This window comes from Telmatherina bonti (assembly GCF_933228915.1).
Source record: "Telmatherina bonti genome assembly, chromosome: 11".
Taxonomy (NCBI): domain Eukaryota; kingdom Metazoa; phylum Chordata; class Actinopteri; order Atheriniformes; family Telmatherinidae; genus Telmatherina; species Telmatherina bonti.
In genome coordinates this window covers 34,765,909-34,784,049 of record NC_136629.1, presented here as the reverse complement: position 1 = coordinate 34,784,049, position 18,141 = coordinate 34,765,909, and the positions used below count along the sequence as shown (strand labels likewise).

General features: G+C 40.5%; 1 protein-coding gene across 1 annotated transcript in view; it reads right to left on the bottom strand.

Moving 5' to 3' along the window:
* The window catches only part of slc8a1b (solute carrier family 8 member 1b), a gene marked incomplete at its 3' end in the record, with an annotated part of 141,035 nt that overhangs the window by 41,529 nt on the left and 81,365 nt on the right, over window positions 1-18,141 (bottom strand). The window contains exon 5 of the mRNA XM_079248616.1: window positions 1,154-1,272. Within this exon, the coding sequence (XP_079104742.1) occupies window positions 1,154-1,272 (119 nt within the window). The remainder of the gene's footprint in view (window positions 1-1,153; window positions 1,273-18,141) is intronic.

Here is an 18,141-nt window from a genome sequence, read left to right as displayed (position 1 = left end):
TATCCAGTAAAAGATCATAAAGCACTACATGCAGCCGTTGTGAGGCTTGCTTAAAATTCAGTATTTCACAATAAGGTAGATCAGCCAGCAGCTAAAACGGAGCTACACGATGCCGAATTCATGGCTCATGGACATTTCATATTTGATTATATTAGCTGGTTCATATATTTTTCCTGTTAAGATGTTTGATTATTAAATATGTGGTTATTTTCATCTTAATAGTCATACCTTATATCAATCCAGTTTGAGATTTTATATCTTATACATACATACACAGTGAGTACACAATAGTGTCGCTTCACCGATGCTACACACACGTCTGGTAAAGATAATTAAAATAAACCTTAATCAGCTTTAAATGTAACTGACTGAGCATTTCACGAACGATCTATTACAACCAATAGTAAACTGGTAATTGGTTTGTAGACTGATGGTAAGCGCCGAGACTTCATGATGCATTCTGAATTAATTCAAACATTAAACTTTCATGTATCCTGCATTAGTTCAGATTACGTGTATAACTCATGTTCCTCTCACAAAATGTTTCTCAGTGTTGTGCTGGGATTTTCAGATGGCCAGATGATGCATTGAACCCTCAGAAAGTGCATTCTCAGTGCTGATTGGTTGTCACACCTGTCTGTTCCTTCCCGCTGCGTCTCCATAGGGGGGGTTCAAGCAGAATGTAGAAGGAGGATTGCTTATTGTACTCCTCCCGGTCTAAGATCCTAACGGTTATGGTCTTCCTGTATGGGACAACACACGTACACACGTACACACACACACACACACACACACACACACACACACACACACACACACACACACACACACACACACACAGGGAGGTGGTGAATGCATGCATGCATGGTAAACAAATGGCATGACAAGGTATATATACACACTAAAACACACAAAGTGGAGTCGTGGATGTGGTGAGATGAGGTGACCCACAGCCTGCTGCATGTTCACCGTCGGCACGCATCAGGAGGAGAGCGAGACGAGCGAGGAGAGGCGCAGAAGAAAACCAAATAATCCTGGAATAATCTCCTCCTGTGTGCGTCTTTGCATTGAGAACATGCAGCCTCTGCAGTGTGGCGGACACCCTGTGGTCAGAGGGAGGGGGTCAACATTCACGAGGGGTCACGAGGCTCACCCTCTTCCTGACCTTTGGTGTCATTGCTCTCCACCAGGCGAGGCTCCCCAATCTCTATGTAGAAGGTTTTGTTCTTCTCGTATTCCTCGTCGTCAATGATTTTCACCTTGATGGTTTTACTGGAGGAGGAGGAGGAAGGAGTGGGAAGGAAAGAAGAGAGGAAAAAAAAGGAAGAAAAGCAGTGAGGACAGGACAGGCCGGAAACTGGAAAAAAAAAAAGCAAAAAAAAAAAAGCAGCGTTTCCACACAGGCACAAGCGAGGAGACCGTTTGCCTTTAAGTATTTCAGCCTCTGATGTTGATTTAATCTTTGACATCAGAGCAGCTCAAATCAGGATGACAAGATTGAAATGATAGTCATCAAGCTGCCAGTCTGTAGCCTCATTAAGGCTCCGTTTAATCTCATGCTTAAGCTAGAACAGAATCGTATTTATAACAAGAGTAAAATCATGTAAACAAGCAGAGCTGATCGATTCATTTGCAGGTCAGCAATTAAAATAAATCTTTTCAATAATTCAGATTTTAATCCTGAACAGGGTCTCTGCAATGTTTGCACTGCTATTTAAACACTGACCAGCCACAACATTAAAACCACTACCATTAAGAGCTTTGATAACACAAGGAGAGGTAGGCTTCCCTAAACTGCACAAATCAACGCACTATGTTCCTGGTCTGCCTGACCTCCACACAGTGAAACAGAACTTTAGGACTAAGTGCTGAAACTGTCTGCTACTTTATGATGGAGCAAGGACAATTCTCCCTGATGGCCTCTGTCCCAATCCAACACCAAAGCTCTTCATGACTGCCTCAAGAAATACCACAAAAAAAGCCAAGAGTAATTATTTGGTTCCAAACAAGCTTAATCCACAGGAGGTCCCACCCCACGATGTCCCGGTGCCAGACACCCCAAGACAAAAAGACCCAAGTCACACAGACAACGATTCTTAACGTAGCCGACTGATGATCAAGTTAAAGCAGGTCTAAAACTAACCAGTGATGTGACTAAAATCATTACCTCCACCCATGCCTTCCAGACACACAAATTATATTTACAGTTATGACATAAACATCCATGCTGCCCCACCTATAAACTAACGGCCCATACAATATGACAAACTGCAATAAACCCAACTAACAGCGTATGATCAAAGCTCAACGAGAAGAATGATTTCTTTGTCTGAAGCCGACTTTTTAACCAACAAACACAAAAGGCAGCAAGTATTGACCAACCAATCGCCTCCGAGGGCCGGGAGCGTGTGTGACAACGTATTTATTGTGGCAGTTGGCCTCGGTCTTATTTGGCATGACAGTTAATATTCCAGATCACAGTGCTATGGTGCATGCAGAGTGTGTGTGTGTGTGTGTGTGTGTGTGTGTGAGAGAATGAATAAGCGCCTGTGGATATGTGTGTTTATCTTGTGTTTCCAGTCTGGAACAAAACCCTTATTCTGATCCAAATCCACTACAGGCAATAACAAAGACAGCTGAGAGAGTTCTTATAATCTGGCCTGGAGGGGGGGGAAATGGGAACACACACACACACACACACACACACACACACACACAAATACACATCTTATGCAAGCATCATCCCTGATCACAGGCCTGCAACCTGTGTTTAACCGTCCTCCAGCACAGTCACTCAAATCCATGCAATCAAAAGCTGATTTATAGTCCATGCATTCTAGCAAAAATGCTCACAAATACACATTCATCACTGTCACAGAGTTAGCTTAAAAGGACTCATATCTAAAGCACATGTACAAAAAAAAAAAAAAACCCCAAAAAAACCCAATAAGTTAATTTAATTTATAAAAAATCTGTTTGTGCAATTAAATGATTCTTACACATGTTAAACTGAATTATGTCTAGCTGAAAAAAAACAGCAGTCTGATAATTATCTAATTAAACACTATTAAAATCAACAGTTAATCAGTTGCATTATTTAGACCATGAAGATTAACCCATTAAAACATCACATGCAACCACGGACACATGCTAATGTTAGGTTTCAACTCATTCCACGAGCAGGATTAGTTCTTTTAGCAGAGTCCCGGGACAGCAAACACATTTCACCTTCTGCTGCAGATGAGTCCATGAAACCACCAGACTGAACAGTCGCCCTCCTCTGCCTCGAGGTGGAGTCTCTGAGCACATTACTGAACCTCAGAGCTGAGGGGATGGGGATCCTTGGCATACGTGTAAAATCCCATCCAAACACTCTTTAATATGATTTCATGATTTCTATCCCATGTGTGTCTTATGTTGCCATGTTTCACTCTGATAAAAAACGTTTGTTTTTTTTTTCCTTTGTGTAGCTTTCACAGAGAGACTGAAACCCCTAAACAGCCACCAACAAACTGCTGAATCAGTACATCAATAATTTCACATCTTTCTTAGTGATTAGAGAGCAGACAGATTTCCACAGGATTGAGAGCGCCGAGCTCGGAAATGAGCTCACAAATCACAGCGGGACCCACAACAACAACAACAACAGCCTCATGAATACGGCTTTGGGCAGCATTTGTCCTCCGAATCCATTCCAATCAAGTCATCTGCAAAACAAATGCCGGTGCATTGTTAACCTAATTTCTTATCCTGCTGTGAAACATTTTCATCAGTACGGAGCTCATTGCACATCAGAAATCTAACCGAATCCATCTGACCTCGCAGAAAAGCAGAATTCTTCCTGATCGCTGCAGCCTGTGTGCTTGCATTTCCCACAAGTTCAAGTATGACAACTCAAACTGGGAAAACAGATGAGCAACTTGCTGGGAAACACACACACACACACGCGCGCGCAGACTCAGACACACATTCTTGCATGCTTGTAGAGTGACAACCAGCACATCCAGACAGTGCATCAGTGCAGAAATAATTAATCTATTATAGACTGGATTTATCATATTGATCTGCATCCCAATCTTAGTAGTCAACATGAATACACACACACACACACACACACACACACACACACACACACACACACACACACACACACACACACACACACACACACACACACACACGCCCAGACGTATGACGAACCTGCTGGCCATACAGCATGTTGTCCCGTTGCCATGGCAACACTTTGTTTGGGTAACCAACATGGGTGGAGAAGATTGTTTCCAGAGCAGTGGTGTGTGTGTGTGTGTGTGTGTGTGTGTGTGTGTGTGTGTGTGTGTAAGTGTTCTGAGAAGAGCGACAAGAATCAAGAAAAAAGCTGCATGTGTGTTAATGTGTGTGTGTGTGTGTGTGTGTGTGTGTGTGTGTGTGTGTGTGTGTGTGTGTGTGTGAACGACTGATATTGGCACTTTTTTTACAATGTAAACTGGAAGTTTTGTGTGTGCTTTTAAATTTGATGTGTTAATCTGATTACAAATAAATAAAACTTGCAGGAAAATGTGAGATAGCTGCAGACTGAACGTGGGAGTGGGGTGACAGACTCAGGATTCCTCAGTTCTTTACCTTGATCAAAGGAAAAACATCCACAAATTTCCCAACACGTGTCGTCACCCTCAGGCTGACAAAGTCAAATTTGCCCTGGCGATCATATAAATGCTGCGGCACACTCAGAGAGAGGTGGGATCACACATGCACGGCAGCATTCACAAATTTTTCACACTAGCATGCTTTCACGCTCACACATGAGCAAACTAAAGGAATTCTGGCTGCGGAAATTCATATACGCACACACACACACAACTACAGACAGACATTACTCCAGGGGCCGCTGTGTGTGTGTACATCTGTCATTCCAGAGATGTCCTCCGTCTGACTTTGCTAAGCAGCACATAAAAGAAAAATAAACAAATGAACATCTGAGCTGCTGTGACAGATCTCCACTCGTGCTTCATTTATCATCGTGTTCCACTCATTGATCTTTTATACACAAGATTTCTGCTCAGGGTTTACAGAACAGGTCATTAAAAAGGGCCCAGGATGAGGAAGCTCCTCAGGGTCGAGGCGGAGATATGAGACGGTGAGATAAACGGCCTGGAAACTACTCGCAAAAGTCACAAAACAAACGCACACTTCAGACGGCGGGAGACGAGAGCGAACCTCACCAGTTTCCCTTCCATCTGCTCGTGTCTTCCACTTTTCCTTTTAGTAGATCAGGTTTGTTCATGTTTGGTTTAATGCTACAAAAAAACCCCAAAGAATTTGCTGTCCAGGGCGTACCTTCCTCTCACCTGCTAATTTCTGGGATACGCTCCAGGTTCTGCTAGAGATGCACCGATCCACTTTGTGGGAGTTCTGATCCGATACCGATATCTGAAATGTGAATATCTGCCGATACAGATATTTGCAGATACCAAATGTGTTTGTGAACATTATTGTGACTATGGTTATTATTGCTGTTATAACTGTGTAATCTTTCATTAGGTTGTAATAAATTACCCATCCTTTCTAAAGTTACCTCATCAATACGAATATATCATTACAGATCTAACAATTTCAACAAGCTTTATTTTGATTTGGCACATTTTGCCTAAATACAACTATAAATGTGTGGTTTGGAAACAAAGATCTAGCTTTTATTGTAACAAAAAATGTCACATTTTAACATTCAAGTCATTTATTTCTTTTTAAAACATGTCCGAAGCATGTCATCAAACACATCTGCGCTGGCTTGACTAGTGTGGGCTCGGGTATCAGTTGTAGTATTGGTACACTTTTATTAATACCAAGTATGAGTACACAGTTTATATTGAGCCGATACAGATATCGGTGCATCCCTAGAAGAAGCAGCATAAAAAATGACATTTTTGGCTGTTTTGTTCCTCAGATCTAGACTCTGAACTTTTATCAGTCTGGAAGACAAACGCGGCAGTTTCAGATTAAATCTATTTCTACTTATTTATGCACCAAATCTAAAAAGGCAGTTTGTGGTTATCCAAAGAGCTTTTCTGTTGTGTGGTAGAAATCTCACAACAAAACTCTGCTTGCTAATTTCACACACGCACACGAAGTTGTAGAGGACATGGCAGCAGATGGGGGGGGTGGTTACTCCTCTCTCGACAACCTGCCTTAGCGATACATTTGGATCGGAAACTTTGACTTTGGGAATCACCACCTTATTTTAAAGTCAGGAGAAAATACTGCAGCTCTGCTGGTTGGAGTGTGTGTGTGTGTGTGTGTGTGTGTACGCGCATGTGTGTGGCTTACGGAAAGGTGGACAAAATCACAAAAGTTGTGTTCTTCTGTTGTGTGTATTTGCCATTAAAGTGCTGACATCTTAAAAAGTGTATTTTAAAAATGACGTTTATGAATCTGCAGCGATTCAAAGTGTGCATTTGCCTTTTTTGCGCACGTTTGATGCATTTTATCCAAACCACTTCAAAAACCAGGTTGTGAGGCCTTATGAGTAAAGAAGTGGTCTCTCAGACTGAACTAGTTTGTGAAGAAAAGCTTGCCGTCGGGTGGATTTAGGTCACAGACTAAACAAGAGTGTATACATTAAGGCATCCCTGTGTTGATGAATTAGTCAGTACAGGCACCTGCTTGTGTGTGAAATTTGTTTAATTCAGCCGACATAAAGAGGCTCCAACATACAGAGAAAACGCAGCACTACTTTATCTCAAGGCGATTTTCACGACGGCTTGATTTAATTAGCAAGAATGTATGTGTGGCAGTTCAACAAGATGGAAACAGGTGGGTGTGTGTGTGTGTGTGAACCATCATGCAGTGTTTTATATGACAAAGCTGATAATGATGCTGCCCACTGTGGGAAACCACAACAACAGGCTGGCAGCACTCCACCAGACCTCCACTAATAAGATCCAGTCTGCTCTCCAATAAACGTAATGTTGGCTTCACAGAGGCGAATGAAAACAAAACAGATGCACACCAGCGACACGGCTGCTTCCACGTGGATCAGAGCGCACGATTGCCTGGTTATAAATTTCTAATGTATACTTTGAGGAAATGTCTGATTTGTAATCTAACAGACGTTCCTCATGAAACACCTAAAAATCTGACAAAGGGAATTTCTGTTACTTTAATGCTACGTGTCACATCTTCCTTTTTATAAACGTGTCGTACAGTTAACGGCAAGTTTGCTTTTGAGATTTGTAGGCAGAGTGCTTCAGGCAAAGTTATTAACTGGTACAATCTAGATACAAGTTCAATGTAAATCTTTGAAAGACAAAGAAGTCAAACGCTCCAGATGAGCTCAATGATTAGAATTACAAGCTCAGTACTGACTTTTTGGAAAGAGTGTCACATTTATATTCAGAGTACCCAGAGGATACATTTGTAACTTGCAGGGTGGTGATCTACGCCTCGAAGCTTGATGAATGAACGTTTTAACAACCAGCAGTTCAGATTTGGAGGCTTGAAGACTTTGAACCCTGGATGTTTGTCCAGGAGGGTTTGGTTGAGTTAAAAACCAAAAACAACTTATTGTTTCCCTTTATCGTATTGATTTTATTCAGCAAGAATCATGGGATGGTGAAAAGACATTGCTATGTGTTACCATGGTGATGAGTCTCATCTTTCCAGACTGGAAAAAGTGGAATCTTTCTGTAAAGCTGAACAATTTGTAGTCTGAAGGACGGAACGTTTCTATTTTTATAATAAAAGTTTGGAAACAACTTTTAAAATTCAAGTTAGCCCTTAAATATGTCAAAACATTTAACCTTCTACAGGTTATATTTAACTAATGTTAAATGTTATGACTCCATAAGTGTTAGTGGTTGCAGAGATTAACAAAATGATCCATATGACACTAAATTTATGAAAAAGGGTATTAAAAAGGTCACTAATAGATGTTCCTCAGAATATGAGCTGAAATTATAGCAGCTAAACCTTTAGGCCATGAGTCTCTGGATGCTTCCAGTGAAGCAAAAAGCACAAAGCCTCGTTATCCGTGTCCGTTTTCTTTCAGAAACTTTTACAGCTTTGGGCCCAGAGTTTGGCGGAGAACCACAGTGGCTTGTTTTCTCTCTTCAGAGGCATTTAATCAGTCCAATACTGAACAGGGCAGTAAAAATTATGTTTATGGTAATGGTCATTTTTACTGGACAGTACGATACAGAACGGTTGAGAAAGTCATAAAGATTCTGCTTTTCTGCCTAAATAGCAGTGCAAGTTGGAACGCTCGTGTTTGTGTTTGCATCAGATCCTCCTGTGTCATTTTCGCTATTTTCTATCATCACAGGGAGTTTCCCGTTCTCCTCACTGACTCTGTCTCTCTCTCCACATCATGTCTGGCTGCCCCCCCCCCCCTCTTCATTCCCATCTCCAGTATATATCTTGTTAACCAAATAAGGAGTCTGGAAAATCCGTGGGACTCCCTGACAGACACACATACACAGGAAATGTCTGTAAGGAGCTTGTAAATCTGATGGAAAAAAACAAATGCTTGTGCGTGTGTACTTATGTTGTGATGACAAATCTGTTTGCATCACAGGGGCTTACCTCCCTTTTTGGAGAGAAAAAGTAAGCACCCATAACAAATCTTTGTATTAGTGTGTTTAAGGTAAAAAACAAAAAAAACTGGTTTGCTGTTTGGGTTGTCCTCTGAGGTGATGGAAATAGAACTCTCCATATGTGTGTGTGTGTGTGTGTGTGTGTGTGTGTGTGTGTGTGTGTGTGTGTGTGTGTGTGTGTGTGTGTGTGTTTAGGTTTTACTGCCCTCAGGCTATTTCCTCTCTTTCAATTAAGAGTTTTTATTCAGTTATTCCAGTCAGGATTTAGTGAGAATGCTGCGCTCAGCATCTTACTAGACTAACTCCCATCCACATGGGCGCACACACACACACACACACACACACACACACACACACGCCTGTAATTGCAATTAAAGACAATAGTGAGAGCTTAGTGTGAAGAGGAGGAGTGACAGATGGTGAGGCCACAGAACAAAAACGTGTAAATATAGCCCATGTATCGTGTTTTAGATGTATGAATGAACCCCAACATAATGAGATGTGCAAGATAGTGTGTGTGTGCGTGCGTGCGTGCGTACAGAAAGCGAGAGGGGATATGAATGCTAATCAGCTGATTCTGCCAAACCAGCTGCAGTATTCTGTGATTTTCAGGCCAGTTATGAGATCTAAGCTGCGCGATGGGAGCTGCACAGCGACGCAGAGTCAAGTGAACTAAATGGCCTCTGGAGTCATGAGCCACGACTGCAGTGAAAAGGACTCATTTCCACCAGCTGCGCGCCCCCTCCCCCACAATAAACGACCAAACATTCCAACAAATACAGGATGCAGATTTGACTTCTGTCAGCCACAGACTGCGATACAGTTTAATGTTTATGAAGCTACTAAGGAGTTAACCACCACTTGAGCACGGGTGTTCAAATTTGGTCCTCGAGGGCCACTGTCCAGCAGATTTTCCATGTATCCCAGTTCCAACACACCTGGCTTACACTGAATTGATCCAGCAGCTTATGAAGTCCTGCAAAATGATTCATTTGATTCGGGTGCGTATGGAAATCCTGCATAAGTGCAGCCCTCGAGGACCAAAGCTGGACACCAAAGATGCTCTAAGTCAGGGGAGTTAATTTCTCAGAAAACATTTACTGAAGGTTTTGGTAAATGTTAAGACAATTTCCAAACTTCCTGTTCATGTATGATTGCATCCATGGCATAAAATTCCATGCTACATTTTTCCCCACATGTGACCCTTTGCTCTTTAATCCTGCAGCAGTTCTACATCTTTGTATCTTGATACAGTTGATGCAGCGCTAATGGAAGATGCAGACAATACCAAAAGTTCAGGGATGCACCGATATCAGTATCGGCTCAATAAGCGTGTGTACTCGTACTTGGTATTAATAAAAGTGTACAGATACAACAGATACCAGATAGTCAATCTAGTGCAGATGTGTGTGATGACATGCTTCGGACATGTTTTAAAAAGAAATAAATGACTTGAATGTTAAAATGTGACATTTTTTTGTTACATTAAAAGCTAGATCTTTGTTTCAAAACCACACATTTATAGTTGTATTTAGGTAAAATGTACCAAATCAAAATAAAACTTTAGAATAGTTATCTATAATGTTATATGTATTGGTGAGGTAACTTCAGAAAGGATGGGTTTTTTATTACAACCTAATGAAATCTTACAGTTATAACAGCAGTAATAACCATAGTCACAATAATGTTCACATTAACACATTTTGTATCTGCAAATATCGTTATCTGCAAATATTCAAATTTCAGAAATCGGATTGGAACTCCCAAAAAGTGGATCGGCGCATCCTGACAAAAGCTGTCTGAAGAAAGTACAAAACCTGACTTTACTGAGAAAGATGTTGAAACATTTGGTGGCAAACAAAATGAAAATATCTCCAAATGATGACTTGTGTTTTGTCAATGTTTGATACTTGTTGAAGCTAAACTTCAGCTTTCTGATGCTTTCTAGGATAGACCAGATGACAAGTTTGTTCTGCAAGTGTCCAGCATATTTTCTTTGCTTGAATCCACAGTTTTAGTTCAAAAAGGCAATGCAGTCATAAAATTTACTGGAGATGTGAACACTTAAGTCCCTGCTGCACCTCTGTGCAGCTTCCAATTTGAACATTTCACCACACAAAAAGGACATTAGTGTCAAAACATTAACTGAATGACTTCATTCTGGATATCCAGGGTCAGTGTTTTTCTTTCTCAGACTGAGTCCAGATGCATGCTATTGCTGCATTTACTTTGTCTTTATCTCTTAATGATCCTCTGTAATCCTCCTCATGCTTCAATCTTCACAAGACTATTAGTGATCATGGTTTAAATTATTCTGTTTGTTGCACTTCCAGAGTCCCAGGCATATTTGCTTTTAAGCAGAACATCTTTGGAATAAAAAACGCACATGACAGCAAGCATATGTCAAGTTTGAATGCATAATTTCACAGAGTTTAAGCTCCTGCCACCTGAATACAACATGGCATCTTTATCACAGAGTGTTAGAGAAAAGCTGTATCCTGAATGCTGCAACACGCAACATCTGTGCAGACAAGGATGTTAAAAAGCAGCGTTAATATCTAGACAGTAATGTTTTGCCAGTTTTCTCATTTAAAGATATAGCTCGAAGCAGATAAGGCATGTTGATATGCAGCATGTTGAACTTACTCATCTTTCAGTTTTATAAGCCATTTTATAAACACCAGCATTGCAATTTCTGCCCGTTTCTGCAGCTGCCTTCCGTTTATTTCTTTTACTTGTTTCCAAAACAGATCTCCCACCATAATGATTATGCTTGTAGCTCTTGCTTTAAACCCAATGCCTACTCCTACATGGACCGCCTCCACCGCTGTTATCTATAGCGTTGTGCTTCTCAAACATGTCCGCTTTTTTTTTCTAGTTTGAATAATAAGATATACATAAAGAGTACCCACATGGAAGATAAAGAGATTGATGCACACAGGCATAAAGCTTAAAAATACACTTCCCTTTCATTATGAGAACAATAAAAGTGTCATTTTGTTTAGCACAATTTTAGAATGAGGACATGTACATGTGTACTGGTTTGGAAACTACAATAAGATTTCAGCTTTTATTAAGTTCTGAGACCTCCGTTTGCTTGTCTGTTAGCGTTTTGGCTTCATTGCTGAGGAAAATATTCTCAGCAGTCCGACAGCTAAATGGTTGCACCAATAGCAAAATGACTCATTTGCTTCCAACTTTTAGCATCAGAAGTTGTCAAATAATGATCTCAACCATTCTAATTTGTGTTGTAGAAACAAAATGTTGACTAATGAAGGAAACCAGCAAGGTTTTGGGTGCGGTGAGAACAGCACAGTGCCGGGAATGGATATGCTCAAGCGTCATGTTGCAGTCAGTGGTATGAGGAATGGATTAAAAGAAGCAACAATCTTGGAATTCATTAAACCACAAATAACCACTGCGTCTTTGCATTACGCTGGAAATAAAGAAGCTGGTTTCTGTAAGAAGAATCTGAAATGCTACGAAGTCCAGGGTTTGGAGACACATAAAACTGTAGTCCTGACTCTTAAATTTCAGGAACAAGCCGACTCAAAAGAGGAGCTGAAAATTAAAAATGAAAATCTGCTCCAAACAGCTGAGGGATTTAGTGATGTAACCATACATTTATATGTGTTGGCTGATCAATGAGCCTTTATTTCAAACTGAAAATATCAAACAGTGACAGAAGAACCACTTGTAAGGCACGCTTAGCATGTGGAAGGTTTTACATTTGCTTTGTCTGAACAACTTAAATTTCTTATTCTACTTTAATGCAAAAACATCGACATCCAAGCGGGTAGTGTGTGTAACCATCAAAGCTGGACTGCACCGCCTTAATACCTTCTAAAACTGGCTTAAAAAAAAAAAAAAAGCTTAAGATAGCTTAAATTAGCTTAAGACTCCAGACAGGTTTACACTATTTGCTGCTTTAAAGATGCACTAAATGTTCCAACCTTAAGTGTCTTCATTCCTGACTCATTTGACGGCACGCTGACATCCGTTACCTGCATTTCTGGAGCAGTCGCTTCCCAGCAGCGTCCATATGAGCACACTATGCAACCGTTTGCTGGACACCACGTAACGTTGCAGACAAATTTAACCTCACAACGTCACATGCTAGCAAGGGAATATAGATACATTCATTTTGAAAGTGATCATGGCTAATTCAGCAAAGAAACGCATGAAAGCATGATCAGAAAGAGGAAGAGGAAGAGAGAGAGAGAGGGACAGAGCAAAGAGAAGAAAGTAACTTTTACTGGCAGGTACGAGCTCGCAGTACAGATACGATGCCAGACGGATCCGATTTAGCTGTCAACACTGAGGCGGTACCGTCACTGAGTGAATCTGCAAAAGTTCTGTCATCTTTCAGCTGTCCAAACATTAATATGTTATTATTTAAATTGATTTTTTGTTTATGATGGTGTTAACCAGGCAAAGGATATTTCATATTGATCACTGAATCCTGAATGGAAATCTTAGAATTTAATCGGCAAACACTGGTGAGTAAATAAGTAAACTAATATATTGGTTAAATTAGTGATTGACACAATTTATTACCTCATCTTTTGACTTAAGTTTAGTTTTAAACCATTTAAAAAAAAAAAAAAAAAAGAGTAACATGTCTTTAAATATATGTAATCCAAGTTTATTCCTGAAAATCATGTCAAACACTAAAAATTGGATCAATATCTTTCATCTGACTAATGTCAGATATTATTTCAACCAAACTGAAAAAAAACAATTTTGTCTTCAAATCTAGTTTAAGAGTGTGTAAGAAGAAAAGCTAAAGCCAATTCCTCCTGTACTGCACGGCTGAGGAGAGATCACACCTTCATTTAGTCCCCTTATTGCCTTCATTATTTACCTTATAGATCTCCCATCCAGTCAAACACTAAGCTGCTTTTCACTCCTCAATCTCCATTTGACTCATTTTACTCCCATTTCAACTTTGAGCCTACGTTTGATAAATGTGTCTGGGTTCGAAGTTTGCTACCTTTTCCATTTCCCTTCATTCTCCCAGTTCTTTTCTTTGATTATACGCTCAAACACAGAGTCAGCAAGAAAACGGATGCGTGTGCACAAGTGTGTAAGGAAGAATATGCAGGTTAATCCAGCGTGGACCACAAAAGCAGATAACTCGCAACCAGGGGTTGGATATAACAGATGGCTTTTATATCAATTACGACAAGTCCAAACCTCTGTAGGCTGGAATAAACAGTGGTTTACATTCATATATTCATCTTTTACTTCGGCATTCAGGAATTTATTCAGAAGTTTCTCTTTTCTTTTGAATTATTGCTGACGCTCTGAAGATCTTGTTGCTGAGAGAAAATCTCAATGGCTGCCGTTTGGATAATTGATTGGATTCAACAAATTCTATGATTGCAGAGATTACTAAAACATAACATGTTTTGTTGATTTTTTTTTTGCCGTTTATGGAAATGATTAATCAAAAGCAAAAGTTATAGCATAGCTAGTCAGTAGAGACAGACTTGTTAAATGAGTCAACAAAAAAAACCCAAAAAAAAAACCCAGAACAATCAGCTTCATAGCATTACCTCCTGGAAGAAGCAGCTTTCTAAAAACCACCACTGTCAACACGTGCAGCATTCAGAGCTAATTTGTTACCAGGAAATGGCAGTTTGAACCGTTTGCCAGGGCCGAGTCTGACCGCACAAAAGGCAGCATGGGAAAAGCAAATGGCAGCGCCATTCAAAGGGCTGGAAAGCGCACAATAACCCTCACTGTCTTCCTGTCGGACGCTTGCTCTTTGCCATTTTCCTTCACAAACTTCTGAGGGGTGGAAAAAAAAAAACAAAAAAAAACCCCATCTCTTTTTACCGCCTTTCCTCTGGCTGACATTTCCTCTCCATCAAACAGATTCTGCGGTCACTCTTCACCCCATCTAATACGACTCTCCCTCTTCCGTCTTGTTCCTCCTCTTCTTCCTGTTGTCAGATTAAGTTAAGCAGTGGCACACTGTTCCAGTTGGCAGTGCCAGCCCCTCTCGCTGCCACTTACAGACTAAATCTCCTTAATTCGCCCTCCAATTTTCAAATGGATTTTACTGGCATGAAGTGAAGAGGCCCATTCACCTCTGCTCTCCACCAGCTCTGTGTTTGTTTTCACTTCAGAGCGCTTTATCGGCCTGATTTGATGACAATAACTTCCACTTTCTCTTCTCGCATTTTTGTTTCCCTTTCTGTTAGTTAAATATCTTCACCGGCACGACTCGACATACGGAAACCCTCACAAGCACTTCAGTTCAAAGGTATGAACCTTATTGTAAAAGAAAAAAAAAAAAAAAGACGAAAAAAATAAAGGTTATTCATTTTTTCCCCCCTTTGTTCTGTAATCCTAATTTTGCTACTGACTCCATTTCTCTTTTCCGTTCTTTCCATCCTCATGCCTTCATTTGTCTCCAGTTATTAGCGCCAAAGTGGCTCCATCTGGGCTAAGAGCCCACCATTTAAAAAGGCATAAGTTCAGTTACTTATAGCCAGTTTACGGTTCTCCTTTGCACTGTGGTGGGAATGAGGAGATGGGTTGGATTGTTGCCATGGCAACACGTGGCCAGCGTGACACGGTTTCCAAGGCAGTGTAACGGCTGTGCTGCCAGTTTCTCTTTAATGGCTTAGCCTACAGTTGCCCAGGGCAGGACAGGTTATAAAGAGATGAACAAAGAAAAATGAATGAATTTCTTTTTAAATCAGTCAGTAATGGGCATACTGGTCAGATATCAAGGCTTTCCTTCTTGGATTATTTGTATTTCATCCCCAAACCAGCTGATAGAGGTTGAACAGAGCCCGCAATTCACACTGGAATTTGATTTTCTGGCAACTTTGAGAAATTTTTCATTCTATTCTTGCAGCTACTGATTGTTTTTATGTATGAAAAAATTTCTATGTGGAATTCTAAAAGTTATACTATAAATCAAATTGTTTTACAATTCCAAATACATCTAAAACGCAGACAGATTAATGAACTATCAAGCAGAACAACCACAGGAGAACGCTTGCCGTCTGCTTATAAAGGTTTGGCATATATGGACAAATGTTTACAAAAAGCAGACAAAGTGGACACTCGGGGAGGATAAACACTCCTACCTGCCTGATTCTCCAGCTTTTCTTCCACATCATATTTTAGCCAAACATGGATGAAAGCTTAAGTAACTCTACAAGCTTGTGTGTGACCGGATGTGGGGGGGGGGAGAAAAAAAACATGGCTCAAACCATCAATACATTCTCTAAACCAAGAATACACAATTCACACGTCAGCTCAAGGTTGAATGTGTGTTTGCTGGACAGTGGCAGGTTAACTAAGCCTCTTCAGCGGAAGAGATACATCTAACCTTGTCTAGCGGCATCAAAGACAACGGTTCTGTCATCCTTCCTGCAGACTGAGTTTAGACTGTTGTTACTGAAGCAAGAAAGATTCTGGTCACCAGTAGGACTGATATTTCTACTATAAACAGCAGAAGGTCGTTTATTTCTAAACCATGAATCTGCATCTAAATGGCTCTCTGGAGTTTCTAGTCGACAAATCTACTGTTTAATACATCTGTCTTCACCAACGGCGACTAAACCAAGAAGTTCATTTTTCATTGCATATTTTAATTTACCAATTGCTTTGCTTGCTTAGGATGAGGGTTTGGTCCTAACAAGGTCACTTGTTGGACCAGAAAAGGTCAAAATGTATTTAAAAAAAAAAAAAAAAAAAAAATCTCGCGCACACGCACACACACACACACACACACACACACACACACACACACACACACACACACACACACACACACACACACACACACACACACACACACACACACACACACACACACACACACACACACACACACACACACACACACACACACACACACACTTCATCTATGAATCAGGAAAGACATCTGATACGGAAGACATGTCGGGCACCTGGCAGGCAGTCACATATCCACTAGGGGTGGGAAAATCCAACTGAAAATCGAAAATCTGTATTTTTTGCGTCACGATTTTAAAATAGATTTGTTAAAAAAAAAAAAAAAAAAAAAAAAAAAAAAAAAAAAAGATTTTCAAATAAAATAATCATAAAATTTGTCATTTTTATTGTTTTTATTGGTCTTTTTGTCTTCTTTGGCATTACAGCAGCAGAATGATGGTACTGGCTACTGTGTTATTTTTTCCTCATTGAATTCAAGAAAAACAACAACAAAAAAAGTTTTGTACATTTATTTTGTTTCTAATCTACAAAAATTGCAATTTAAATCGAATCGGCACCAAAAAAAAAAAAAAAAAAAATCGGAATCGAAGCGGGACACACTAATATGCACACACAACTTCACTGCCAAAACAAAAAAACTGACCTGTAGACATGAATCATAAAGGAAACTCACTTATTTGTATTACTGCACAAAATTTACAAAATTTACTTACTACAAGTAAGGGTAGCGATAGTGGTCAAAAACTGGTTTGCTTCTAATAGACTGTTCCTCCCAACATGGTGCCTTCAATTAACTTAAAGGACACCTACTGGACTATCCGAAAGCCTTGCAGATGGCTCTTATGCAGCCATACCTGACTGACACCAATATGAAGCTGTTTTTCATCACAGCTGTGTTTTTGCTAATTCAGTGAGAAATGCAGGGAAGACGGACATTTGCTCAGCCAACTGTTGTGTCAAATATTTTGACATGTGAATAAAAAGATTCAACTGACAGCAGGAGATAAATCAATAGCTTACTGGTGCAGAGACGAGAGAAGATTGAGAGATTCTGACTGAGGTGGGCATAGGTTAACACGCTGAAATTGCCCCTGAGGGAGCGTGCGAGTGGCCGGGCTTCAGGGAAAGGTCAACCAATCGTAGGCAGGAGTTTAAACACTTACATAAACAGCTGGTGTTTGTGTCCGTTTAATCTGGACTCTGTGGGGAAGCACTGAAGAGGGGAAAAGCTTTCCTGGTTGCAGCAGAATCTTAAGCAAATCCTTGCAAACGTGGAAAAACAAGAAAGTCTGTTAAGTTCCCAGTTAATCCAATATGGTGAGCAGTGGTGCTAAAACCTGATCAGAAATTCATAGTCGCTTCACAGGACCTCCACGACTGAATCAATACTCTAGAATGTGATTAACGCACTCAAAGCTGGCGTGCCATAATACCAAAAGCCTTACTGTATCTCTAGCCGATCTCCAGCAGGAAAGCAGAGCAGTGGACTGAGGAAGATGAGGCACATTTAGTCATTTAATTGCTCTGAAATAATGCTCCTCTGACATTTGGGGTGAGCGCACAGCTGAAGCCCAGATGTTATGTGAGAAATAAGTGCAGCTGACAGGTATGTCAGTGTCAAGTGGAGGCGGAAACATCTCCTGACAGATGAGACTCGAGCATCCACTGGCATCCCCGTCTGCACAGGCTGTGTCCATCTCACATCTATTAGAAGGCAAAATATGCTACAGCCAGGGCATGGACTTTGTCAGAAACCAGTTTAATCAGGCTTAAGCATTTCAGAAATCAAAGTGTTATCAGTCGTACAGCAGTGACCGACTTTGCTTTAATAACTCGA